The sequence below is a fragment of the Leptodactylus fuscus genome (genome assembly GCF_031893055.1).
Source record: "Leptodactylus fuscus isolate aLepFus1 chromosome 7 unlocalized genomic scaffold, aLepFus1.hap2 SUPER_7_unloc_1, whole genome shotgun sequence".
Taxonomy (NCBI): domain Eukaryota; kingdom Metazoa; phylum Chordata; class Amphibia; order Anura; family Leptodactylidae; genus Leptodactylus; species Leptodactylus fuscus.
In genome coordinates, this window is record NW_027439807.1 from 118,987 (window position 1) to 141,254 (window position 22,268).

Below are 22,268 nucleotides of genomic sequence, written 5' to 3' on the forward strand. Positions count from 1 at the left end.
CTATAGAGTGCGCTTGGTACTACATGTGATTACTGTGTATTCTCCATACTGCCACCTATAGACAGCTCTGAGTACTACATGTGATTACTGGGTATTCTCCATACTGCCACCTATAGACTGCTCTGAGTACTACATGTGATTACTGGGTATTCTCCATACTGCCACCTATAGACTGCTCTGGGTACTACATGTGATTACTGTGTATTCTCCATACTGTCACCTATAGACTGCTCTGAGTACTACATGTGATTACTGTGTATTCTCCATACTGTCACCTATAGACCGCACTCAGTACTACATGTGATTACTGGGTATTCTCCATACTGCCACCTATAGACTGCTCTCAGTACTACATGTGATTACTGGGTATTCTCCATACTGCCACCTATAGACTGCTCTGGTACTACATGTGATTACTGTGTATTCTCCATACTGCCACCTATAGACAGCTCTGAGTACTACATGTGATTACTGTGTATTCTCCATACTGCCACCTATAGACTGCTCTGAGTACTACATGTGATTACTATGTATTCTCCATACTGTCACCTATAGACCGCTCTGAGTTCTACGTGTGATTACCGGGTATTCTCCATACTGCCACCTATAGACAGCTCTGGGTACTACATGTGATTACTGGGTATTCTCCATACTGCCACCTATAGATTGCTCTCAGTAATACATGTGATTACTGTGTATTCTCCATACTGCCACCTATAGACCGCTCTGGGTACTACATGTGATTACTGGGTATTCTCCATACTGTCACCTATAGACTGCTCTCAATAATACATGTGATTACTGGGTATTCTCCATACTGCCACCTATAGACTGTACTCAGTACTACATGTGATTACTGTGTATTCTCCATACTGCCACCTATAGACAGCTCTGAGTACTACATGTGATTACTGGGTATTCTCCATACTGCCACCTATAGACTGCTCTGAGTACTACATGTGATTACTGTGTATTCTCCATACTGCCACCTATAGACAGCTCTGAGTACTACATGTGATTACTGTGTATTCTCCATACTGCCACCTATAGACTGCTCTGATACTACATGTGATTACTGTGTATTCTCCATACTGCCACCTATAGACTGCTCTCAGTACTACATGTGATTACTGTGTATTCTCCATACTGCCACCTATAGACTGCTCTCAGTACATGTGATTACTGTGTATTCTCCATACTGTCACCTATAGACTGCTCTGATACTACATGTGATTACTGTGCATTCTCCATACTGCCTCCTATAGACAGCTCTCAGTACTACATGTGATTACTGGGTATTCTCCATACTGTCACCTATAGACCGCTCTGAGTACTACATGTGATTACTGGGTATTCTCCATGCTGCCACCTATAGACAGCTCTGAGTACTACATGTGATTACTGGGTATTCTCCATACTGCCACCTATAGACTGCTCTCAGTACTACATGTGATTACTGGGTATTCTCCATACTGCCACCTATAGACAGCTCTGAGTACTACATGTGATTACTGGGTATTCTCCATACTGCCACCTATAGACAGCTCTGAGTACTACATGTGATTACTGGGTATTCTCCATACTGCCACCTATAGACCGCTCTGGGTACTACATGTGATTACTGGGTATTCTCCATACTGCCACCTATAGATTGCTCTCAGTAATACATGTGATTACTGTGTATTCTCCATACTGCCACCTATAGACCGCTCTGGGTACTACATGTGATTACTGGGTATTCTCCATACTGCCACCTATAGACAGCTCTGAGTACTACATGTGATTACTGTGTATTCTCCATACTGTCACCTATAGACCGCTCTGGGTACTACATGTGATTACTGGGTATTCTCCATACTGCCACCTATAGACAGCTCTGAGTACTACATGTGATTACTGTGTATTCTCCATACTGCCACCTATAGACCGCTCTGAGTACTACATGTGATTACTGGGTATTCTCCATACTGCCACCTATAGACCGCTCTGGGTACTACATGTGATTACTGGGTATTCTCCATACTGTCACCTATAGACCGCTCTCAGTACTACATGTGATTACTGGGTATTCTCCATACTGCCACCTATAGACCGCTCTGGGTACTACATGTGATTACTGGGTATTCTCCATACTGCCACCTATAGACCGCTCTCAGTACTACATGTGATTACTGGGTATTCTCCATACTGCCACCTATAGACTGCTCTCAGTACTACATGTGATTACTGGGTATTCTCCATACTGTCACCTATAGAGTGCTCTGAGTACTACATGTGATTACTGTGTATTCTCCATACTGCCACCTATAGACCGCTCTGAGTACTACATGTGATTACTGGGTATTCTCCATACTGCCACCTATAGACCGCTCTGGGTACTACATGTGATTACTGGGTATTCTCCATACTGCCACCTATAGACTGCTCTGAGTACTACGTGTGATTACTGGGTATTCTCCATACTGCCACCTATAGACCGCTCTGAGTACTACATGTGATTACTGGGTATTCTCCATACTGCCACCTATAGACCGCTCTCAGTACTACATGTGATTACTGGGTATTCTCCATACTGCCACCTATAGACTGCTCTCAGTACTACATGTGATTACTGGGTATTCTCCATACTGTCACCTATAGAGTGCGCTTGGTACTACATGTGATTACTGTGTATTCTCCATACTGCCACCTATAGACAGCTCTGAGTACTACATGTGATTACTGGGTATTCTCCATACTGCCACCTATAGACAGCTCTGAGTACTACATGTGATTACTGGGTATTCTCCATACTGTCACCTATAGAGTGCGCTTGGTACTACATGTGATTACTGTGTATTCTCCATACTGCCACCTATAGACAGCTCTGAGTACTACATGTGATTACTGGTTATTCTCCATACTGCCACCTATAGAATGCTCTGAGTACTACATGTGATTACTGTGTATTCTCCATACTGCCACCTATAGACCGCTCTGAGTACTACGTGTGATTACTGTGTATTCTCCATACTGCCACCTATAGACCGCTCTGAGTACTACATGTGATTACTGGTTATTCTCCATACTGCCACCTATAGACCGCTCTGAGTACTACGTGTGATTACTGTGTATTCTCCATACTGCCACCTATAGACCGCTCTGAGTACTACATGTGATTACTGGGTATTCTCCATACTGCCACCTATAGACCGCTCTGAGTACTACGTGTGATTACTAGGTATTCTCCTATATTGTGACCCGGGCCTGGCTCTACCCTGTGGCCGGGGTGAATAAATGGTGGTTGGTACATATATAATAAACAGAGTCCGGGGCCACTTCTGGTTTTTCTCATTTATTTTTGCTATGTTATAAAAAGGACGACTTCCATACAAATATATACATCTATACAGTGCGGGGTAGAAAAGGGAGCGGACAGAGTGAGAAAGTTCCTTCAGTGGGGGCGCAGCGCAGACGTCGGACCCTTCCCCCGACACGTCACCTGTATCTACATTTTGCCTGCAAAATCAGGAGTCAATAAATACGTTTTACCTAAAAACATAGAAATATAGAAAAGTTGTGTGGAGCGGGGGCGGAGGCTTCAGGGTAACTATGGGATACCTGGATACAGACAGAGCTGCCGCCATCTTACCTGTGTGTATAGGGGGCGCTCTGACATAAAGGCACGTCTTACTAATAAATATACCATGTAAGTCTATGGACAACCGGAAAATAGAAAAATAAGTGGCTGCTAATAGGGCGGCGGCGGCGGCCATATCTGTGACCAGCGCCCTCATCTAGAAAAATAGAACATCTGGGGGGCCCTGCAGACGTGGGGGAGGGGCCAGGTATCAGCATCAATGGCGGCCAGCGCGACCCTGCATAGTGATGTGATCCGCCATTGTGTAAGTGCTAGATCTGAGGACGTCCGCCGGTCCCTGAGGGGCACATACGACAACCCCAACCTGCCGGAGGTCTGGTCACATGACCATAGGTCCTCCAGGACTTGCCGTGTCCGGGCCCCAGCTGACTGAGGCTCCTCCACACACAGGCCGGACGCCGCTCTCCTCTCGCGGACGTCCATGATGGACGGTGCTGGTACGATCAGACAGAAGAGTCTCCTCACTGCAGCCGGTCAGAGCGGAAGGAGTCCTCCACCAGGGGGTCGGTCAGGGGGGCGTACGGGTCACTCAGCATGTTCAGGCCGTCCAGGGTCAGAGGCTCAATGTTAAGATCTTCATCCAGGCCCAAAGACTGATCGATCTCAAAGCCGGGGACGGCCGACAGAGCGCTGGTGATCTCCTTGGAGAAGCCGGGAGGGGAGTCGACAGCTGGAAGGGACGAGGAAGGAGAGCGTTACAGGGGGCCGAAACTAGAGGGAGGACAGACAGGGGTGGGGCCGAAACTAGAGGGAGGATAGACAGGGGCGGGGCCGAAACTAGAGGGAGGACAGAAAGGGGTGGGGCCAAAACCAAAGAGGACAGACAGGGGTGGGGCCGAAACTAGAGGGAGGACAGACAGGGGCGGGGCCGAAACCAGAGGGAGGACAGACAGGGGCGGGGCCGAAACCAAAGAGAGGACAGACAGGGGTGGGGCCGAAACTAGAGGGAGGACAGACAGGGGCGGGGCCGAAACCAAAGAGAGGACAGACAGGGGTGGGGCCGAAACTAGACGGAGGACAGACAGCGGCGGGGCCGAAACCAAAGAGAGGACAGACAGGGCTGAAACCAAAGAGAGGACAGACAGGGGCGGGGCCGAAACTAGAGGGAGGACAGACAGGGGCGGGGCCGAAACTAGAGGGAGGACAGACAGGGGGCGGGGCCGAAACCAAAGAGAGGACAGACAGGGGCGGGGCCAAAACCAAAGAGAGGACAGACAGGGGCGGGGCCGAAACCAAAGAGAGGACAGACAGGGGCGGGGCCGAAACTAGAGGGAGGACAGACAGGGGCGGGGCCGAAACCAAAGAGAGGACAGACAGGGGCGGGGCCGAAACTAGAGGGAGGACAGACAGGGGCGGGGCCGAAACCAAAGAGAGGACAGACAGGGGTGGGGCCGAAACCAAAGAGAGGACAGACAGGGGTGGGGCCGAAACTAGAGGGAGGACAGACAGGGGCGGGGCCAAAACCAAAGAGAGGACAGACAGGGGTGGGGCCGAAACTAGACGGAGGACAGACAGCGGCGGGGCCGAAACCAAAGAGAGGACAGACAGGGGCGGGGCCGAAACCAAAGAGAGGACAGACAGGGGCGGGGACGAAACTAGAGGGAGGACAGACAGGGGCGGGGCCAAAACCAAAGAGGACAGACAGGGGCGGGGCCGAAACAAGAGAGAGGACAGACAGGGGCGGGGCCGAAACCAAAGAGAGGACAGACAGGGGCGGGGCCGAAACTAGAGGGAGGACAGACAGGGGCGGGGCCGAAACTAGAGGGAGGACAGACAGGGGCGGGGCCGAAACCAAAGAGAGGACAGACAGGGGCGGGGCCGAAACCAAAGAGAGGACAGACAGGGGCGGGGCCGAAACTAGAGGAAGAACAGACAGGGGCGGGGACGAAACTAGAGGGAGGACAGACAGGGGCGGGGACGAAACTAGAGGGAGGACAGACAGGGGCGGGGACGAAACTAGAGGGAGGACAGACAGGGGCGGGGCCAAAACCAAAGAGGACAGACAGGGGCGGGGCTGAAACAAGAGAGGACAGACAGGGGCGGGGCCGAAACCAAAGAGAGGACAGACAGGGGCGGGGCCGAAACTAGAGGGAGGACAGACAGGGGCGGGGCCGAAACCAAAGAGAGGACAGACAGGGGCGGGGCCGAAACCAAAGAGGACAGACAGGGGCGGGGCTGAAACAAGAGAGGACAGACAGGGGCGGGGCCGAAACCAAAGAGAGGACAGACAGGGGCGGGGCCGAAACTAGAGGGAGGACAGACAGGGGCGGGGCCGAAACCAAAGAGAGGACAGACAGGGGTGGGGCCGAAACTAGAGGGAGGACAGACAGGGGTGGGGCCGAAACTAGAGGGAGGACAGACAGGGGCGGGGCCAAAACCAAAGAGGACAGACAGGGGCGGGGCTGAAACAAGAGAGGACAGACAGGGGCGGGGCCGAAACCAAAGAGAGGACAGACAGGGGCGGGGCCGAAACTAGAGGGAGGACAGACAGGGGCGGGGCCGAAACCAAAGAGAGGACAGACAGGGGTGGGGCCGAAACTAGAGGGAGGACAGACAGGGGCGGGGCCGAAACCAAAGAGAGGACAGACAGGGGCGGGGCCGAAACCAAAGAGAGGACAGACAGGGGTGGGGCCGAAACTAGAGGGAGGACAGACAGGGGCGGGGCCGAAACCAAAGAGAGGACAGACAGGGGCGGGGCCGAAACCAAAGAGAGGACAGACAGGGGCGGGGCCGAAACTAGACGGAGGATAGACAGGGGCGGGGCCGAAACCAAAGAGAGGACAGACAGGGGCGGGGCCGAAACCAAAGAGAGGACAGACAGGGGCGGGGCCGAAACTAGACGGAGGACAGACAGGGGCGGGGCCGAAACCAAAGAGAGGACAGACAGGGGCGGGGCCGAAACCAAAGAGAGGACAGACAGGGGCGGGGCCGAAACTAGACGGAGGACAGACAGGGGCGGGGCCGAAACCAAAGAGAGGACAGACAGGGGCGGGGCCGAAACTAGAGGGAGGACAGACAGGTGCGGGGCTGAAACTAGAGGGAGGACAGACAGGTGCGGGGCTGAAACTAGAGGGAGGACAGACAGGGGCGGAGACGAAACTAGAGAAAGGACAGACAGGGGCGGGGTCGAAACTAGAGGGAGGACAGACAGGGGCGGGGCCGAAACTAGAGGGAGTACAGACAGGGGCGGGGCCGAAACTAGAGGGAGGACAGACAGGGGCGGGGACGAAACTAGAGAAAGGACAGACAGGGGCGGGGTCGAAACTAGAGGGAGGACAGACAGGGGCGGGGCAGAAACTGGAGGGAGGACAGACGGGTGGGGCCGAAACTAGAGGGAGGACAGACAGGGGCGGGGCAGAAACTGGAGGGAGGACAGACAGGGGGCGGGGCCAAAACTAGAGGGAGGACAGACAGGGGGCGGGGCAGAAACTGGAGGGAGGACAGACAGGGGGCAGACCATTTAATGTGGGCTTCTGACTTCCCCAATGGCAGATGTTAGGGGAGATCAGATCGGGCTTTTAGATTTTGACATGTCCAATCTTTTTCTTCTTAAAGGAGAGGCAGCCGGGGTAACAGAGACTACAATAAGTTGTCAGACCACCTGATAACGGGTGATGGGCGCACACTTACCGGTCAGGATGATGTTGGGGATGGGCTCATGTCGGTTGCAGTTGTTGAGCTTCTTCAGAGACTGTGAGGAGTTGGAGTTCTGCACCGGAGGATACTCCCCAGGAAAGCAGCTGCCGCCCAGGCCCAGACGTCCCACCTCCACCATGTTACACTGTTCAAACTGAGCAGAGACATTAGACATCAGCCACCCCGAACACTCAGCGGCCTCCCTCCTCCATGTACTGTTAGCACCCCCGCCTGGAAGGGGCCATACCTGCTGAGACAAAGTGCCCGCCTGCTGGGGGGAGAGCTGCAAATCACAGTCATCAAAGAGACTGCTGAGCAGAGACTGTGGAAAGAAGGGAGAAGACAGTCAGCGAGAGCACCACCGAGACACGAGGAAAGAAGGGAGAAGACAGTCAGCGAGAGCACCACCGAGACACGAGGAAAGAAGACAGACAGCGAGAGCACCACCGAGACACAGGGAAAGAAGACAGACAGCGAGAGCACCACCGAGACACGGGGAAAGAAGACAGTCAATGAGAGCACCACCGAGACACGAGGAAAGAAGACAGACAGCGAGAGCACCACCGAGACACGAGGAAAGAAGGGAGAAGACAGTCAGCGAGAGCACCAACGAGACACAAGGAAAGAAGGGAGAAGACAGTCAGCGAGAGCACCACCGAGACACAAGGAAAGAAGGGAGAAGACAGTCAGCGAGAGCACCACCGAGACACAAGGAAAGAAGGGAGAAGACAGTCAGCGAGAGCACCACCGAGACACAAGGAAAGAAGACAGACAGCGAGAGCACCACCGAGACACGAGGAAAGAAGACAGACAGCGAGAGCACCACCGAGACACGAGGAAAGAAGAGAGAAGACAGTCAGTGAGAGCATGACCGGGACACGAGGAAAGAAGACAGACAGCGAGAGCACCACCGAGACACGGGGAAAGAAGACAGACAGCGAGAGCACCACAGAGACACAAGGAAAGAAGGGAGAAGACAGTCAGCGAGAGCACCACCGAGACACAAGGAAAGAAGACAGACAGCGAGAGCACCACCGAGACACGAGGAAAGAAGACAGCCAGTGAGAGCACGACCGAGACACGAGGAAAGAAGAGAGAAGACAGTCAGTGAGAGCACGACCGAGACACGAGGAAAGAAGACAGACAGCGAGAGCACCACCGAGACACGGGGAAAGAAGACAGACAGCGAGAGCACCACAGAAACACAAGGAAAGAAGGGAGAAGACAGTCAGCGAGAGCACCACCGAGACACAAGGAAAGAAGGGAGAAGACAGTCAGCGAGAGCACCACCGAGACACGAGGAAAGAAGACAGACAGCGAGAGCACCACCGAGACACGGGGAAAGAAGACAGACAGCGAGAGCACCACAGAGACACAAGGAAAGAAGAGAGAAGACAGCCAGTGAGAGCACCACCGAGACACGAGGAAAGAAGACAGACAGCGAGAGCACCACCGAGACACGAGGAAAGAAGACAGCCAGTGAGAGCACGACCGAGACACGAGGAAAGAAGACAGCCAGTGAGAGCACGACCGAGACACGAGGAAAGAAGACAGTCAGTGAGAGCACCACCGAGACACGAGGAAAGAAGACAGCCAGTGAGAGCACGACCGAGACACGAGGAAAGAAGACAGACAGCGAGAGCACCACCGAGACACGAGGAAAGAAGACAGCCAGTGAGAGCACGACCGAGACACGAGGAAAGAAGACAGACAGCGAGAGCACCACCGAGACACGAGGAAAGAAGACAGCCAGTGAGAGCACGACCGAGACACGAGGAAAGAAGACAGACAGCGAGAGCACCACCGAGACACAAGGAAAGAAGGGAGAAGACAGTCAGCGAGAGCACCACCGAGACACGAGGAAAGAAGACAGACAGCGAGAGCACCACCGAGACACAGGGAAAGAAGAGAGAAGACAGCCAGTGAGAGCACGACCGAGACACGAGGAAAGAAGAGAGAAGACAGTCAGCGAGAGCACCACCGAGACACGAGGAAAGAAGGGAGAAGACAGTCAGTGAGAGCACGACCGAGACACGGGGAAAGAACGGGGAAGACAGTCAGTGAGAGCACGACCGAGACACGAGGAAAGAAGACAGACAGCGAGAGCACCACCGAGACATGAGGAAAGAAGACAGTCAGCGAGAGCACCACCGAGACACGAGGAAAGAAGAGAGAAGACAGTCAGCGAGAGCACCACCGAGACACGAGGAAAGAAGGGAGAAGACAGTCAGCGAGAGCACCACCGAGACACAAGGAAAGAAGGGAGAAGACAGTCAGCGAGAGCACCACCGAGACACAAGGAAAGAAGGGAGAAGACAGTCAGCGAGAGCACCACCGAGACACAAGGAAAGAAGGGAGAAGACAGTCAGCGAGAGCACCACCGAGACACGAGGAAAGAAGGGAGAAGACAGTCAGCGAGAGCACCACCGAGGCACAAGGAAAGAAGGGAGAAGACAGTCAGCGAGAGCACCACCGAGGCACAAGGAAAGAAGGGAGAAGACAGTCAGCGAGAGCACCACCGAGACACGGGGGAAGAAGGGAGAAGACAGTCAGCGAGAGCACCACCGAGACGCAAGGAAAGAAGAGAGAAGACAGTCAGTGAGAGCATGACCGAGACACGAGGAAAGAAGGGAGAAGACAGTCAGCGAGAGCACCACCGAGGCACAAGGAAAGAAGGGAGAAGACAGTCAGGGAGAGCACCACCGAGACACGAGGAAAGAGGGGACAAGACAGTCAGCGAGAACACCACCGAGACACGAGGAAAGAAGGGAGAAGACAGTCAGCGAGAGCACCACCGAGGCACAAGGAAAGAAGGGAGAAGACAGTCAGCGAGAGCACCACCGAGACACGAGGAAAGAAGGGAGAAGACAGTCAGCGAGAGCACCACCGAGACACGAGGAAAGAAGGGAGAAGACAGTCAGCGAGACACAAGGAAAGAAGAGAGAAGACAGTCAGCGAGAGCACCACCGAGACACAAGGAAAGAAGGGAGAAGACAGTCAGCGAGAGCACCACCGAGACACGAGGAAAGAAGGGAGAAGACAGTCAGCGAGAGCACCACCGAGACACAAGGAAAGAAGGGAGAAGACAGTCAGCGAGAGCACCACCGAGACACGAGGAAAGAGGGGAGAAGACAGTCAGCGAGAGCACCACCGAGACACGGGGAAAGAAGGGAGAAGACAGTCAGCGAGAGCACCAACGAGACACAAGGAAAGAAGGGAGAAGACAGTCAGCGAGAGCACCACCGAGACACGGGGAAAGAAGGGAGAAGACAGTCAGCGAGAGCACCAACGAGACACAAGGAAAGAAGGGAGAAGACAGTCAGCGAGAGCACCACCGAGACACGGGGAAAGAAGGGAGAAGACAGTCAGCGAGAGCACCAACGAGACACGGGGAAAGAAGGGAGAAGACAGTCAGCGAGAGCACCACCGAGACACAAGGAAAGAAGACAGTCAGCGAGAGCACCACCGAGACACAAGGAAAGAAGAGAGAAGACAGTCAGCGAGAGCACCACCGAGACACGAGGAAAGAAGAGAGAAGACAGTCAGCGAGAGCACCACCGAGACACGAGGAAAGAAGGGAGAAGACAGTAAGCGAGAGCACCACTGAGACACGAGGAAAGAAGGGAGAAGACAGTCAGCGAGAGCACCACCGAGACACGAGGAAAGAAGGGAGAAGACAGTAAGCGAGAGCACCACCGAGACACAAGGAAAGAAGGGAGAAGACAGTCAGCGAGAGCACCACCGAGACACAAGGAAAGAAGGGAGAAGACAGTCAGCGAGAGCACCACCGAGACACGAGGAAAGAAGAGAGAAGACAGTCAGCGAGAGCACCACCGAGACACAAGGAAAGAAGAGAGAAGACAGTCAGCGAGAGCACCACCGAGACACAAGGAAAGAAGGGAGAAGACAGTCAGCGACAGCACCACCGAGACACAAGGAAAGAAGGGAGAAGACAGTCAGCGAGAGCACCACCGAAACACGGGGAAAGAAGGGAGAAGACAGTCAGCGAGAGCACCACCGAGACACCAGGAAAGAAGGGAGAAGATAGTCAGCGAGAGCACCACCGAGACACAAGGAAAGAAGGGAGAAGACAGTCAGCGAGAGCACCACCGAGACACAAGGAAAGAAGGGAGAAGACAGTCAGCGAGAGCACCACCGAGACACAAGGAAAGAAGAGAGAAGACAGTCAGCGAGAGCACCACCGAGACACGAGGAAAGAAGCGAGAAGACAGTCAGCGAGAGCACCACCGAGACACGAGGAAAGAAGGGAGAAGACAGTCAGCGAGAGCACCACCGAGACACGAGGAAAGAAGAGAGAAGACAGTCAGCGAGAGCACCACCGAGACACAAGGAAAGAAGGGAGAAGACAGTCAGCGAGAGCACCACCGAGACACGAGGAAAGAAGCGAGAAGACAGTCAGCGAGAGCACCACCGAGACACGAGGAAAGAAGGGAGAAGACAGTCAGCGAGAGCACCACCGAGACACGGGGAAAGAAGACAGTCAGCGAGAGCACCATCGAGACACAAGGAAAGAAGGGAGAAGACAGTCAGCGAGAGCACCACCGAGACACGAGGAAAGAAGGGAGAAGACAGTCAGCGAGAGCACCACCGAGACACAAGGAAAGAAGGGAGAAGACAGTCAGCGAGAGCACCACCGAGACACGGGGAAAGAAGACAGTCAGCGAGAGCACCATCGAGACACAAGGAAAGAAGGGAGAAGACAGTCAGCGAGAGCTCCACCGAGACACGAGGAAAGAAGGGAGAAGACAGTCAGCGAGAGCACTACCGAGACACGGGGAAAGAAGACAGTCAGTGAGAGCACAGGATGACACAATTGCTTACATTGCCAAGATTATAGTCTCCTGACGGCTGGTAGAAGGTTCCCCCAGAGTTCTGCTGATACGAGTACGGCTGAACCCCATGATGGTTTTTGTGGGAGGTTTGAGGCAAAGGCTTCTGGGAAATCTCCTCCAGAATGGACTGCCCATGATGGTTTACAGACCGCGGGGCTTGCTGTTGGTTTGGCATCAATGGCGGCTGTTGTTGGGGATTCTGGGACTGGGATAAGGGATGCTGAGGCCGCTGCAGAGACTGCTGTAACAATGGCTGCTGGGAATCATGAGGTGGCTGCTGGGAATTGTGTATTGGCTGCTGGGAATGGTGCAGAGGTTGCTGGGAATTGTGTATTGGCTGCTGGGAATGGTGCAGAGGCTGCTGGGAATTGTGTATTGGCTGCTGGGAATGGTGCAGAGGCTGCTGGGAATTGTGTATTGGCTGCTGGGAATGGTGCAGAGGCTGCTGGGATTCGTGCACGGTCTGCTGGGAATGGTGCACTGGCTGCTGGGATTCGTGCACTGGCTGATGGTGGGGATGGTGCAGAGGCTGCTGGGAGTCGTGTCCGGGCTGCTGACAATGGAGCAGAGGCTGCTGGGACTGATGCAGGGCCATGTTTGGGAGAGTATAATGGTAAGGCGGCAGTCTCTGCTCGGCCGGCATTTTGCTGGTGTCCAGTGGGACTCCCTACAATGACAACAAACAAGACATGAGCGGGGTCTGCCAGACAGGACGGCTGCGAGGAGCGGCATGTCCCCAAATGTTACCTGGGTGATGGACGTCAGGGTCGGCGACATGGTGGGCGAGAACTGCTTCTGGTGTGGCCTCCTGGAGTCACTGGCCATTGGCAACGTGAGGGGGCTCAGAGGGACCCTGCGACGAGGGGAGGTGTTCAGTGCCGGAGGGAAGGAGGATGAGGAGGATGAAGATGGGGAGGACGGCGTGCTGTAGGCGGACTGCAGGCTGTGGCTGCTGGCCGAGGGCGACAGGGAGTGATTGCTGAGCGAGGAGGGCAGGGACTGGCTGCTGAGCGAGGACTGCAGGGACGGGTTACTGTACGACGTCTGCAGGGAGGCGCTGCTGAGGGACGTCTGCAGATTCGGGTTACTCAGCGAGGACTGCAGGGACTGGCGGCTCAGAGGGTTTGGTACAGTGGGCGAAGACGGAAAACCTAGAACCAAACAAACAGCAATGACTGACCAGAGACGGGAGAGTCAGGGGGGTGTGATACGTGTGCTGTGAGAGGGGGTGTGATACGTGTGCTGTGAGAGGGGGTGTGATACGTGTGCTGTGAGAGGGGGTGTGATACGTGTGCTGTGAGAGGGGGTGTGATACGTGTGCTGTGAGAGGGGGTGTGATACGTGTGCTGTGAGAGGGGGTGTGATACGTGCGGTGACGGGGGGTGTGATACGTGAGGTGACGGGGCAGTCTTGGGGATGTGATACGTGCGGTGACGGGGCAGTCTTGGGGGTGTGATACGTGCGGTGACGGGGCAGTCTTGGGGGTGTGATACGTGCGGTGACGGGGCAGTCTTGGGGGTGTGATACGTGCGGTGACGGGGCAGTCTTGGGGGTGTGATACGTGCGGTGACGGGGCAGTCTTGGGGGTGTGATACGTGCGGTGACGGGGCAGTCTTGGGGATGTGATACGTGCGGTGACGGTGCAGTCTTGGGGATGTGATACGTGCGGTGACGGGGCAGTCTTGGGGGTGTGATACGTGCGGTGACGGGGCAGTCTTGGGGGTGTGATACGTGCGGTGACGGGGCAGTCTTGGGGGTGTGATACGTGCGGTGACGGAGCAGTCTTGGGGGTGTGATACGTGCGGTGACGGGGCAGTCTTGGCGGTGTGATACGTGCGGTGACGGGGCAGTCTTGGGGGTGTGATACGTGCGGTGATGGGGCAGTTTCGGGGGTGTGATACGTGTGGTCACAGGACTGAGCTAGAAGGTCTAGGTTTTACCTGCGGAGTCATACCCAGGGGGTAAGCCAACCTTGCTGATCCCCAGGTGGGTCATGGTGCTGGCCAGGTTGCCGGTGCTGCTCCCCCCACTCAAGCTGCTGAATCCTGATTCATCTGCGTCCAGGGGAGTGGGGAGGGGTGATGGGAAGTGCAGGTTGGTCAGGTCCGGTAATGACCCCCCAGTATTAAGCACAGAGGCCACTGGGGGAACACTGGCAGGCTGGTCCACCGAGGGGTAAATGCTGAAATTTACAGACAGAGGATGAGAAGAATGGCACACCCCTATATCAGAGATGGACCGGCCCACTCCCATAAAGCAGGGCTCTACTCACTTAATCCCGGGGACCTCACAGGATTTGGGGCGAGCAGAGGCGGAGGTTAGCTGTGGAGAGGAGCACAGGGGGTTACAGTTATACACAAACATGGCGCCCACACCCATTGGGACAGACACAGGGCACTCACTTTTTTGGCATCGCAGGGGCTCAGAAGGTGCGCGCCATCTACCTGAGACTCCTCTATCGCTGGAACGCTGAACGGGAAGGCTGCCGAGAGGTAAAGCAAAGTGTCAGGTAGCCAAGTGACCGGCGCCTTAAAGGAGTTGTCCAGGAGCCCTGATAATCTGTCCTCATAGGTCATCAGTATTAGATTGGTGGGGTCTGACACCCGGGCCCTGCACCGATCAGCCTCTGGGCACAAGAAGATGTAAGGAGGGACAAAAGAAGTCCGGCTCCTATCCAAGTGAATTACCCCGTGGTCACCGCTTTGGAGGGTGCCAAAGTTCTTCTCCTCCCAGCCAAATCAGCTGATCAGCGCAGGGTCCCGAATAACCTCTTTACCACCTTCAGTTCAAGGCCGATCCTGGCGCAGTTGGAATTTTTTCTCTAGCTCACACCGTTCCTGAGCAATCACTTTTGGTGCCTAATAGTAACTAGCCTCCCTAATATCACGTGGGTGAAATCCCGCCTCTGATTGGAGCTCTTAGACACACCCCCTGTCCGTTACTACTACCTGATTGGAGCTCTGTGTTACAGCCCCGCCTGCTCCTACCGTCTAGGATAGGAAGCCCTGAGTCCCGCCCCTTTCCTGCTCCTACCTGACCCCACCCACTTATCCTTAGGGAGTCTAGTTAGAATATCAGACACCAAACCTATCAGCGCTGATTGATCAGCAACGGTGCAGGCTACAGAAAAAATTCCAACGGTGCCGGAATCAGTGAAGCAGCGCCAATTAGCAGATGGAAACAACTGGAGTTTATGGAGATGACGAAAGGTCCTCTTTAAATACTCTGTGCTGCTGTTAGTAAACCAATATGTGATATGTATCTGGACCCCATGGCACTTGTGTAGAGTCACTTACCACTCCTCCGGGTGGAGGTTGGGACCCCCTGGGACGGCCCTGGGTACGGCTCCTTGGAGGCGGGGTTCATCACACTCGTGTGCAGAGCAGAATCGGAGTTTGTTCTAATGGGGGGAGGGGAAACAGAGGGCACAATGTGGTCAGGATGGGTGCACGACCGGCACAAGGCGGCAGAAGACAGGGCGAAGCGGCGTCTCACTGCAGGGACACGGTAACACTCACTCACACAGCGCAGCGGCAAAGCAAAGCCAGGAAGCAGCGGGGGAGCAGGATCGGGCACAGCGACAACATGCTTCACCTGTTTAATGCACTCGGCAGCCGGAACAGCTGTCCCGTGTCCGAGGGGGAGCCGCCCCACGGGAACGTCCTTCACAACAAAAAGAGATGGTCATTAGAGGGCGCCGGAGGACACACTGACACGACACCGCAGCATGAGCGAGCACCAGGCACAGAGCACCTCATTCATAATAAACTCCTCTACTCCAATCACATCCAAAGCTGCAGCCAAAATCCTGCTGGCTGCATGGGAATTGTACACAGTTCCCGAAACCAGGACTGCAGCTCTGGATGTGACTGGAGTGTAAGACACGACGTAGTAGTAACACTGGTGTACAGGAAGCTATAGAACAAGGTAACCAGGACTGCAGCTCTGGATGTGACTGGAGTGTAAGACACGATGTAACACTGGTGTACAAGAAGCTATAGAACAAGGTAACTGTGACCGCAGCTCTGGGTGTGACTGGAGTGTAAGACACGATGTAGTAGTAACACTGGTGTACAGGAAGCTATAGAACAAGGTAACTGTGACTGCAGCTCTGGATGTGACTGGAGTGTAAGACACGATGTAACACTGGTGTACAGGAAGCTATAGAACAAGGTAACTGTGACTGCAGCTCTGGATGTGACTGGAGTGTAAGACACGATGTAACACTGGTGTACAGGAAGCTATAGAACAAGGTAACTGTGACTGCAGCTCTGGATGTGACTGGAGTGTAAGACACGATGTAACACTGGTGTACAGGAAGCTATAGAACAAGGTAACTGTGACTGCAGCTCTGGATGTGACTGGAGTGTAAGACACGATGTAGTAGTAACACTGGTGTACAGGAAGCTATAGAACAAGGTAACTGTGACCGCAGCTCTGGATGTGACTGGAGTGTAAGACACGATGTAGTAGTAACACTGGTGTACAGGAAGCTATAGAACAAGGTAACTGTGACTGCAGCTCTGGATGTGACTGGAGTGTAAGACACGATGTAGTAGTAACACTGGTGTACAGGAAGCTATAGAACAAGGTAACTGTGACTGCAGCTCTGGATGTGACTGGAGTGTAAGACACGATGTAGTAGTAACACTGGTGTACAGGAAGCTATAGAACAAGGTAACTGTGACCGCAGCTCTGGGTGTGACTGGAGTGTAAGACACGATGTAACACTGGTGTACAGGAAGCTATAGAACAAGGTAACTGTGACTGCAGCTCTGGATGTGACTGGAGGGTAAGACACGATGTAGTAGTAACACCGGTGTACAGGAAGCTATAGAACAAGGTAACTGTGACTGCAGCTCTGGATGTGACTGGAGTGTAAGACACGATGTAACACTGGTGTACAGGAAGCTATAGAACAAGGTAACTGTGACTGCAGCTCTGGATGTGACTGGAGTGTAAGACACGATGTAACACTGGTGTACAGGAAGCTATAGAACAAGGTAACTGTGACTGCAGCTCTGGATGTGACTGGAGTGTAAGACACGATGTAACACTGGTGTACAGGAAGCTATAGAACAAGGTAACTGTGACTGCAGCTCTGGATGTGACTGGAGTGTAAGACACGATGTAACACTGGTGTACAGGAAGCTATAGAACAAGGTAACTGTGACTGCAGCTCTGGATGTGACTGGAGTGTAAGACACGATGTAACACTGGTGTACAGGAAGCTATAGAACAAGGTAACTGTGACTGCAGCTCTGGATGTGACTGGAGTGTAAGACACGATGTAACACTGGTGTACAGGAAGCTATAGAACAAGGTAACTGACTGCAGCTCTGGATGTGACTGGAGTGTAAGACACGATGTAGTAGTAACACTGGTGTACAGGAAGCTATAGAACAAGGTAACTGTGACTGCAGCTCTGGATGTGACTGGAGTGTAAGACACGATGTAACACTGGTGTACAGGAAGCTATAGAACAAGGTAACTGTGACTGCAGCTCTGGATGTGACTGGAGGGTAAGACACGATGTAACACTGGTGTACAGGAAGCTATAGAACAAGGTAACTGTGACTGCAGCTCTGGATGTGACTGGAGGGTAAGACACGATGTAACACTGGTGTACAGGAAGCTATAGAACAAGGTAACTGTGACCGCAGCTCTGGGTGTGACTGGAGTGTAAGACACGATGTAACACTGGTGTACAGGAAGCTATAGAACAAGGTAACTGTGACTGCAGCTCTGGATGTGACTGGAGGGTAAGACACGATGCAGTAGTAACACTGGTGTACAGGAAGCTATAGAACAAGGTAACTGTGACTGCAGCTCTGGATGTGACTGGAGTGTAAGACACGATGTAGTAGTAACACCGGTGTACAGGAAGCTATAGAACAAGGTAACTGTGACTGCAGCTCTGGATGTGACTGGAGTGTAAGACACGATGTAGTAGTAACACTGGTGTACAGGAAGCTATAGAACAAGGTAACCAGGACTGCAGCTCTGGATGTGACTGGAGTGTAAGACACGATGTAACACTGGTGTACAGGAAGCTATAGAACAAGGTAACTGTGACTGCAGCTCTGGATGTGACTGGAGTGTAAGACACGATGTAACACTGGTGTACAGGAAGCTATAGAACAAGGTAACTGTGACTGCAGCTCTGGATGTGACTGGAGTGTAAGACACGATGTAACACTGGTGTACAGGAAGCTATAGAACAAGGTAACTGTGACTGCAGCTCTGGATGTGACTGGAGTGTAAGACACGATGTAACACTGGTGTACAGGACGCTATAGAACAAGGTAACTGTGACTGCAGCTCTGGATGTGACTGGAGTGTAAGACACGATGTAACACCGGTGTACAGGAAGCTATAGAACAAGGTAACTGTGACTGCAGCTCTGGATGTGACTGGAGTGTAAGACACGATGTAACACTGGTGTACAGGAAGCTATAGAACAAGGTAACTGTGACTGCAGCTCTGGATGTGACTGGAGTGTAAGACACGACGTAGTAGTAACACTGGTGTACAGGACGCTATAGAACAAGGTAACTGTGACTGCAGCTCTGGATGTGACTGGAGTGTAAGACACGATGTAGTAGTAACACTGGTGTACAGGAAGCTATAGAACAAGGTAACTGTGACTGCAGCTCTGGATGTGACTGGAGTGTAAGACACGATGTAGTAGTAACACTGGTGTACAGGAAGCTATAGAACAAGGTAACTGTGACCGCAGCTCTGGGTGTGACTGGAGTGTAAGACACGATGTAACACTGGTGTACAGGAAGCTATAGAACAAGGTAACTGTGACTGCAGCTCTGGATGTGACTGGAGGGTAAGACACGATGTAACACTGGTGTACAGGAAGCTATAGAACAAGGTAACTGTGACTGCAGCTCTGGATGTGACTGGAGTGTAAGACACGATGTAACACTGGTGTACAGGAAGCTATAGAACAAGGTAACTGTGACTGCAGCTCTGGATGTGACTGGAGTGTAAGACACGATGTAGTAGTAACACTGGTGTACAGGACGCTATAGAACAAGGTAACTGTGACTGCAGCTCTGGATGTGACTGGAGTGTAAGACACGATGTAACACTGGTGTACAGGAAGCTATAGAACAAGGTAACTGTGACTGCAGCTCTGGATGTGACTGGAGTGTAAGACACGATGTAGTAGTAACACTGGTGTACAGGAAGCTATAGAACAAGGTAACTGTGACTGCAGCTCTGGATGTGACTGGAGTGTAAGACACGATGTAACACTGGTGTACAGGAAGCTATAGAACAAGGTAACTGTGACTGCAGCTCTGGATGTGACTGGAGTGTAAGACACGACGTAGTAGTAACACTGGTGTACAGGACGCTATAGAACAAGGTAACTGTGACTGCAGCTCTGGATGTGACTGGAGTGTAAGACAGGATGTAACACTGGTGTACAGGAAGCTATAGAACAAGGTAACTGTGACTGCAGCTCTGGATGTGACTGGAGTGTAAGACACGATGTAACACTGGTGTACAGGAAGCTATAGAACAAGGTAACTGTGACTGCAGCTCTGGATGTGACTGGAGTGTAAGACACGATGTAGTAGTAACACTGGTGTACAGGAAGCTATAGAACAAGGTAACTGTGACTGCAGCTCTGGATGTGACTGGAGTGTAAGACACGATGTAGTAGTAACACTGGTGTACAGGAAGCTATAGAACAAGGTAACTGTGACTGCAGCTCTGGATGTGACTGGAGTGTAAGACACGATGTAGTAGTAACACTGGTGTACAGGAAGCTATAGAACAAGGTAACTGTGACTGCAGCTCTGGATGTGACTGGAGCAGAAGTCAGGACCTAGCAGCTGAACTAGAAATGCAGCTCTGAAGGTGTCTATAGAGAGCAGCATATGATACAGCTCTGGATGTGACTGGAGTAGAAGATATAATATGGTGTATGGAAGAGGTGTGCAGTGAAGGGTTAAGCGTGCAGTGACCACACCCACGGCCGCCATATTACCTTCTCCAGGACGCCTCCTGGTGCGGGGACAGATAGGACGCCCCATAGGGTGAGCTGTCCACGTGAGGTCATTAAGGAAAACATGAGAATTAAGGGGGCGTTCAGTCACAGAGATAAGGGCCTGCAGTACCGCACACAGCCCACGGACACATGTGGCGCTGCTTCTGGACAAAGTCTGTTTTCTAGTTCTAGACAACGCCTTTAAGTGGGCGTGGCTGAGGGACCCCCACCATCCAACACATACAGTAAGTCCTCAGACTGGACACAAAAGGATATCTGTCGCATGTAGCGGCGCAGCGGTGACATCATTCGGCGAGGGTCTCTGTGGTGAACTCTCTCCACTAGGCCATGGTGGCGGGTGCTGCGAGACTCCAATGGGGACTGAGGGGGGCCCTGTAGGGTAAAGGGGGGCACATCAATAACAGAAGGGGGAGTGAGGGACCAGGCGGGCGTACAGTGAGGGACAGGCGGGGGGACGGTGAGGGACCAGGCGGGGGGACGGTGAGGGGAGGATTTACCTGAAACTCTGAGGTTCCGCTGCTCATCTGGTTGACATTGGGCAGAGAGCCGCCATAGTAGGAGCCCCGCATGTGCCCCATCCTCAGCTTCTGTACCTGGAGCTGCCGACAAACAAGACCAATCAACTAAACCCCTGAGATGGCACCAGAGATCTATGACACGTATGACACATGTAACACCAGAGATCTATGACACGTATGACACATGTAACACCAGAGATCTATGACACGTATGACACATGTAACACCAGAGATCTATGACACGTATGACACATGTAACACCAGAGATCTATGACATGTATGGCACATGTAACACCAGAGATCTATGACACGTATGACACATGTAACACCAGAGATCTATGACACGTATGACACATGTAACACCAGAGATCTATGACATATGACACATGTAACACCAGAGATCTATGACATATGACACATGTAACACCAGAGATCTATGACATGTATGACACATGTAACACCAGAGATCTATGACATGTATGACACATGTAACACCAGAGATCTATGACATGTATGACACATGTAACACCAGAGATCTGACATGTATGACACATGTAACACCAGAGATCTATGACATGTATGACACATGTAACACCAGAGATCTATGACATGTATGACACATGTAACACCAGAGATCTATGACATGTATGACACATGTAACACCAGAGATCTATGACATGTATGACACATGTAACACCAGAGATCTATGACACGTATGACACATGTAACACCAGAGATCTATGACACGTATGACACATGTAACACCAGAGATCTATGACACGTATGACACATGTAACACCAGAGATCTATGACACGTATGACACATGTAACACCAGAGATCTATGACACGTATGACACATGTAACACCAGAGATCTATGACATGTATGACACATGTAACACCAGAGATCTATGACACGTATGACACATGTAACACCAGAGATCTATGACATATATGACACATGTAACACCAGAGATCTATGACATGTATGACACATGTAACACCAGAGATCTATGACACGTATGACACATGTAACACCAGAGATCTATGACATGTATGACACATGTAACACCAGAGATCTGACATGTATGACACATTTAACACCAGAGATCTATGACATGTATGACACATGTAACACCAGAGATCTGACACGTATGACACATTTAAAACCAGAGATCTATGACACATGTAACACCAGAGATCTATGACATGTATGACACATGTAACACCAGAGATCTATGACATGCATGACACATGTAACACCAGTGATGAATGATATATATGTAACACCAGTGATGTATGACATGTATGTTACCAGTGATGTATGATCTATGACATATATGACACACGCCACAGGTCTGATATCTCTGACAGGTTACAGGAGAACAGAATGACAGGAGGAGTCAGATATCGCGATATGTCGCGGGCAGTACCCGGGTGGAGCCGATATCCATCATGACCTCCTCGAAGGCTGCCGTCTCCTCCGCTTGCCTCTGGCGCTGCAGTGCGATCTTCTCGCTGAACTTGCGTGGGTTGGAGGCCGAGCCCGGCCCGCTGGCCCCAGGAGCCGCCATTTTTTTCTAGCCCTTCCGC

General features: G+C 52.5%; 1 protein-coding gene across 1 annotated transcript; it reads right to left on the reverse strand.

Annotated features, from left to right (window-relative positions):
* Positions 1–3,335: 3,335 nt before the first annotated feature.
* On the reverse strand, positions 3,336–22,262 carry CRTC2 (CREB regulated transcription coactivator 2). Its single transcript, XM_075261219.1, has 14 exons — positions 22,109–22,262; positions 20,656–20,757; positions 20,414–20,530; positions 20,138–20,199; positions 15,724–15,792; positions 15,426–15,529; positions 14,532–14,611; positions 14,402–14,451; positions 14,070–14,311; positions 12,877–13,280; positions 12,119–12,796; positions 7,524–7,598; positions 7,271–7,430; positions 3,336–4,310 (listed from the first exon to the last, which is right to left on the reverse strand). The coding sequence occupies exons 1-14, from the start codon at positions 22,247–22,249 to the stop codon at positions 4,102–4,104; spliced, it is 2,493 nt and encodes an 830-aa protein (XP_075117320.1). The 5' UTR covers positions 22,250–22,262; the 3' UTR covers positions 3,336–4,101.
* Between the last annotated feature and the right edge of the window lie 6 nt (positions 22,263–22,268).

Coding starts and splice junctions, on each gene's coding strand:
- CRTC2 (XM_075261219.1), bottom strand. CDS start 22,249: ATGGCGGCTCCTGGGGCCAGCGGGCCGGGCTCGGCCTCCAACCCACGC. Junction 20,758..22,108: donor TGGATATCGGCTCCACCCGG/GTACTGCCCGCG, acceptor GTTTGTCGGCAG/CTCCAGGTACAGAAGCTGAG. Junction 15,530..15,723: donor CTGCCGAGTGCATTAAACAG/GTGAAGCATGTT, acceptor TCCCCCCATTAG/AACAAACTCCGATTCTGCTC.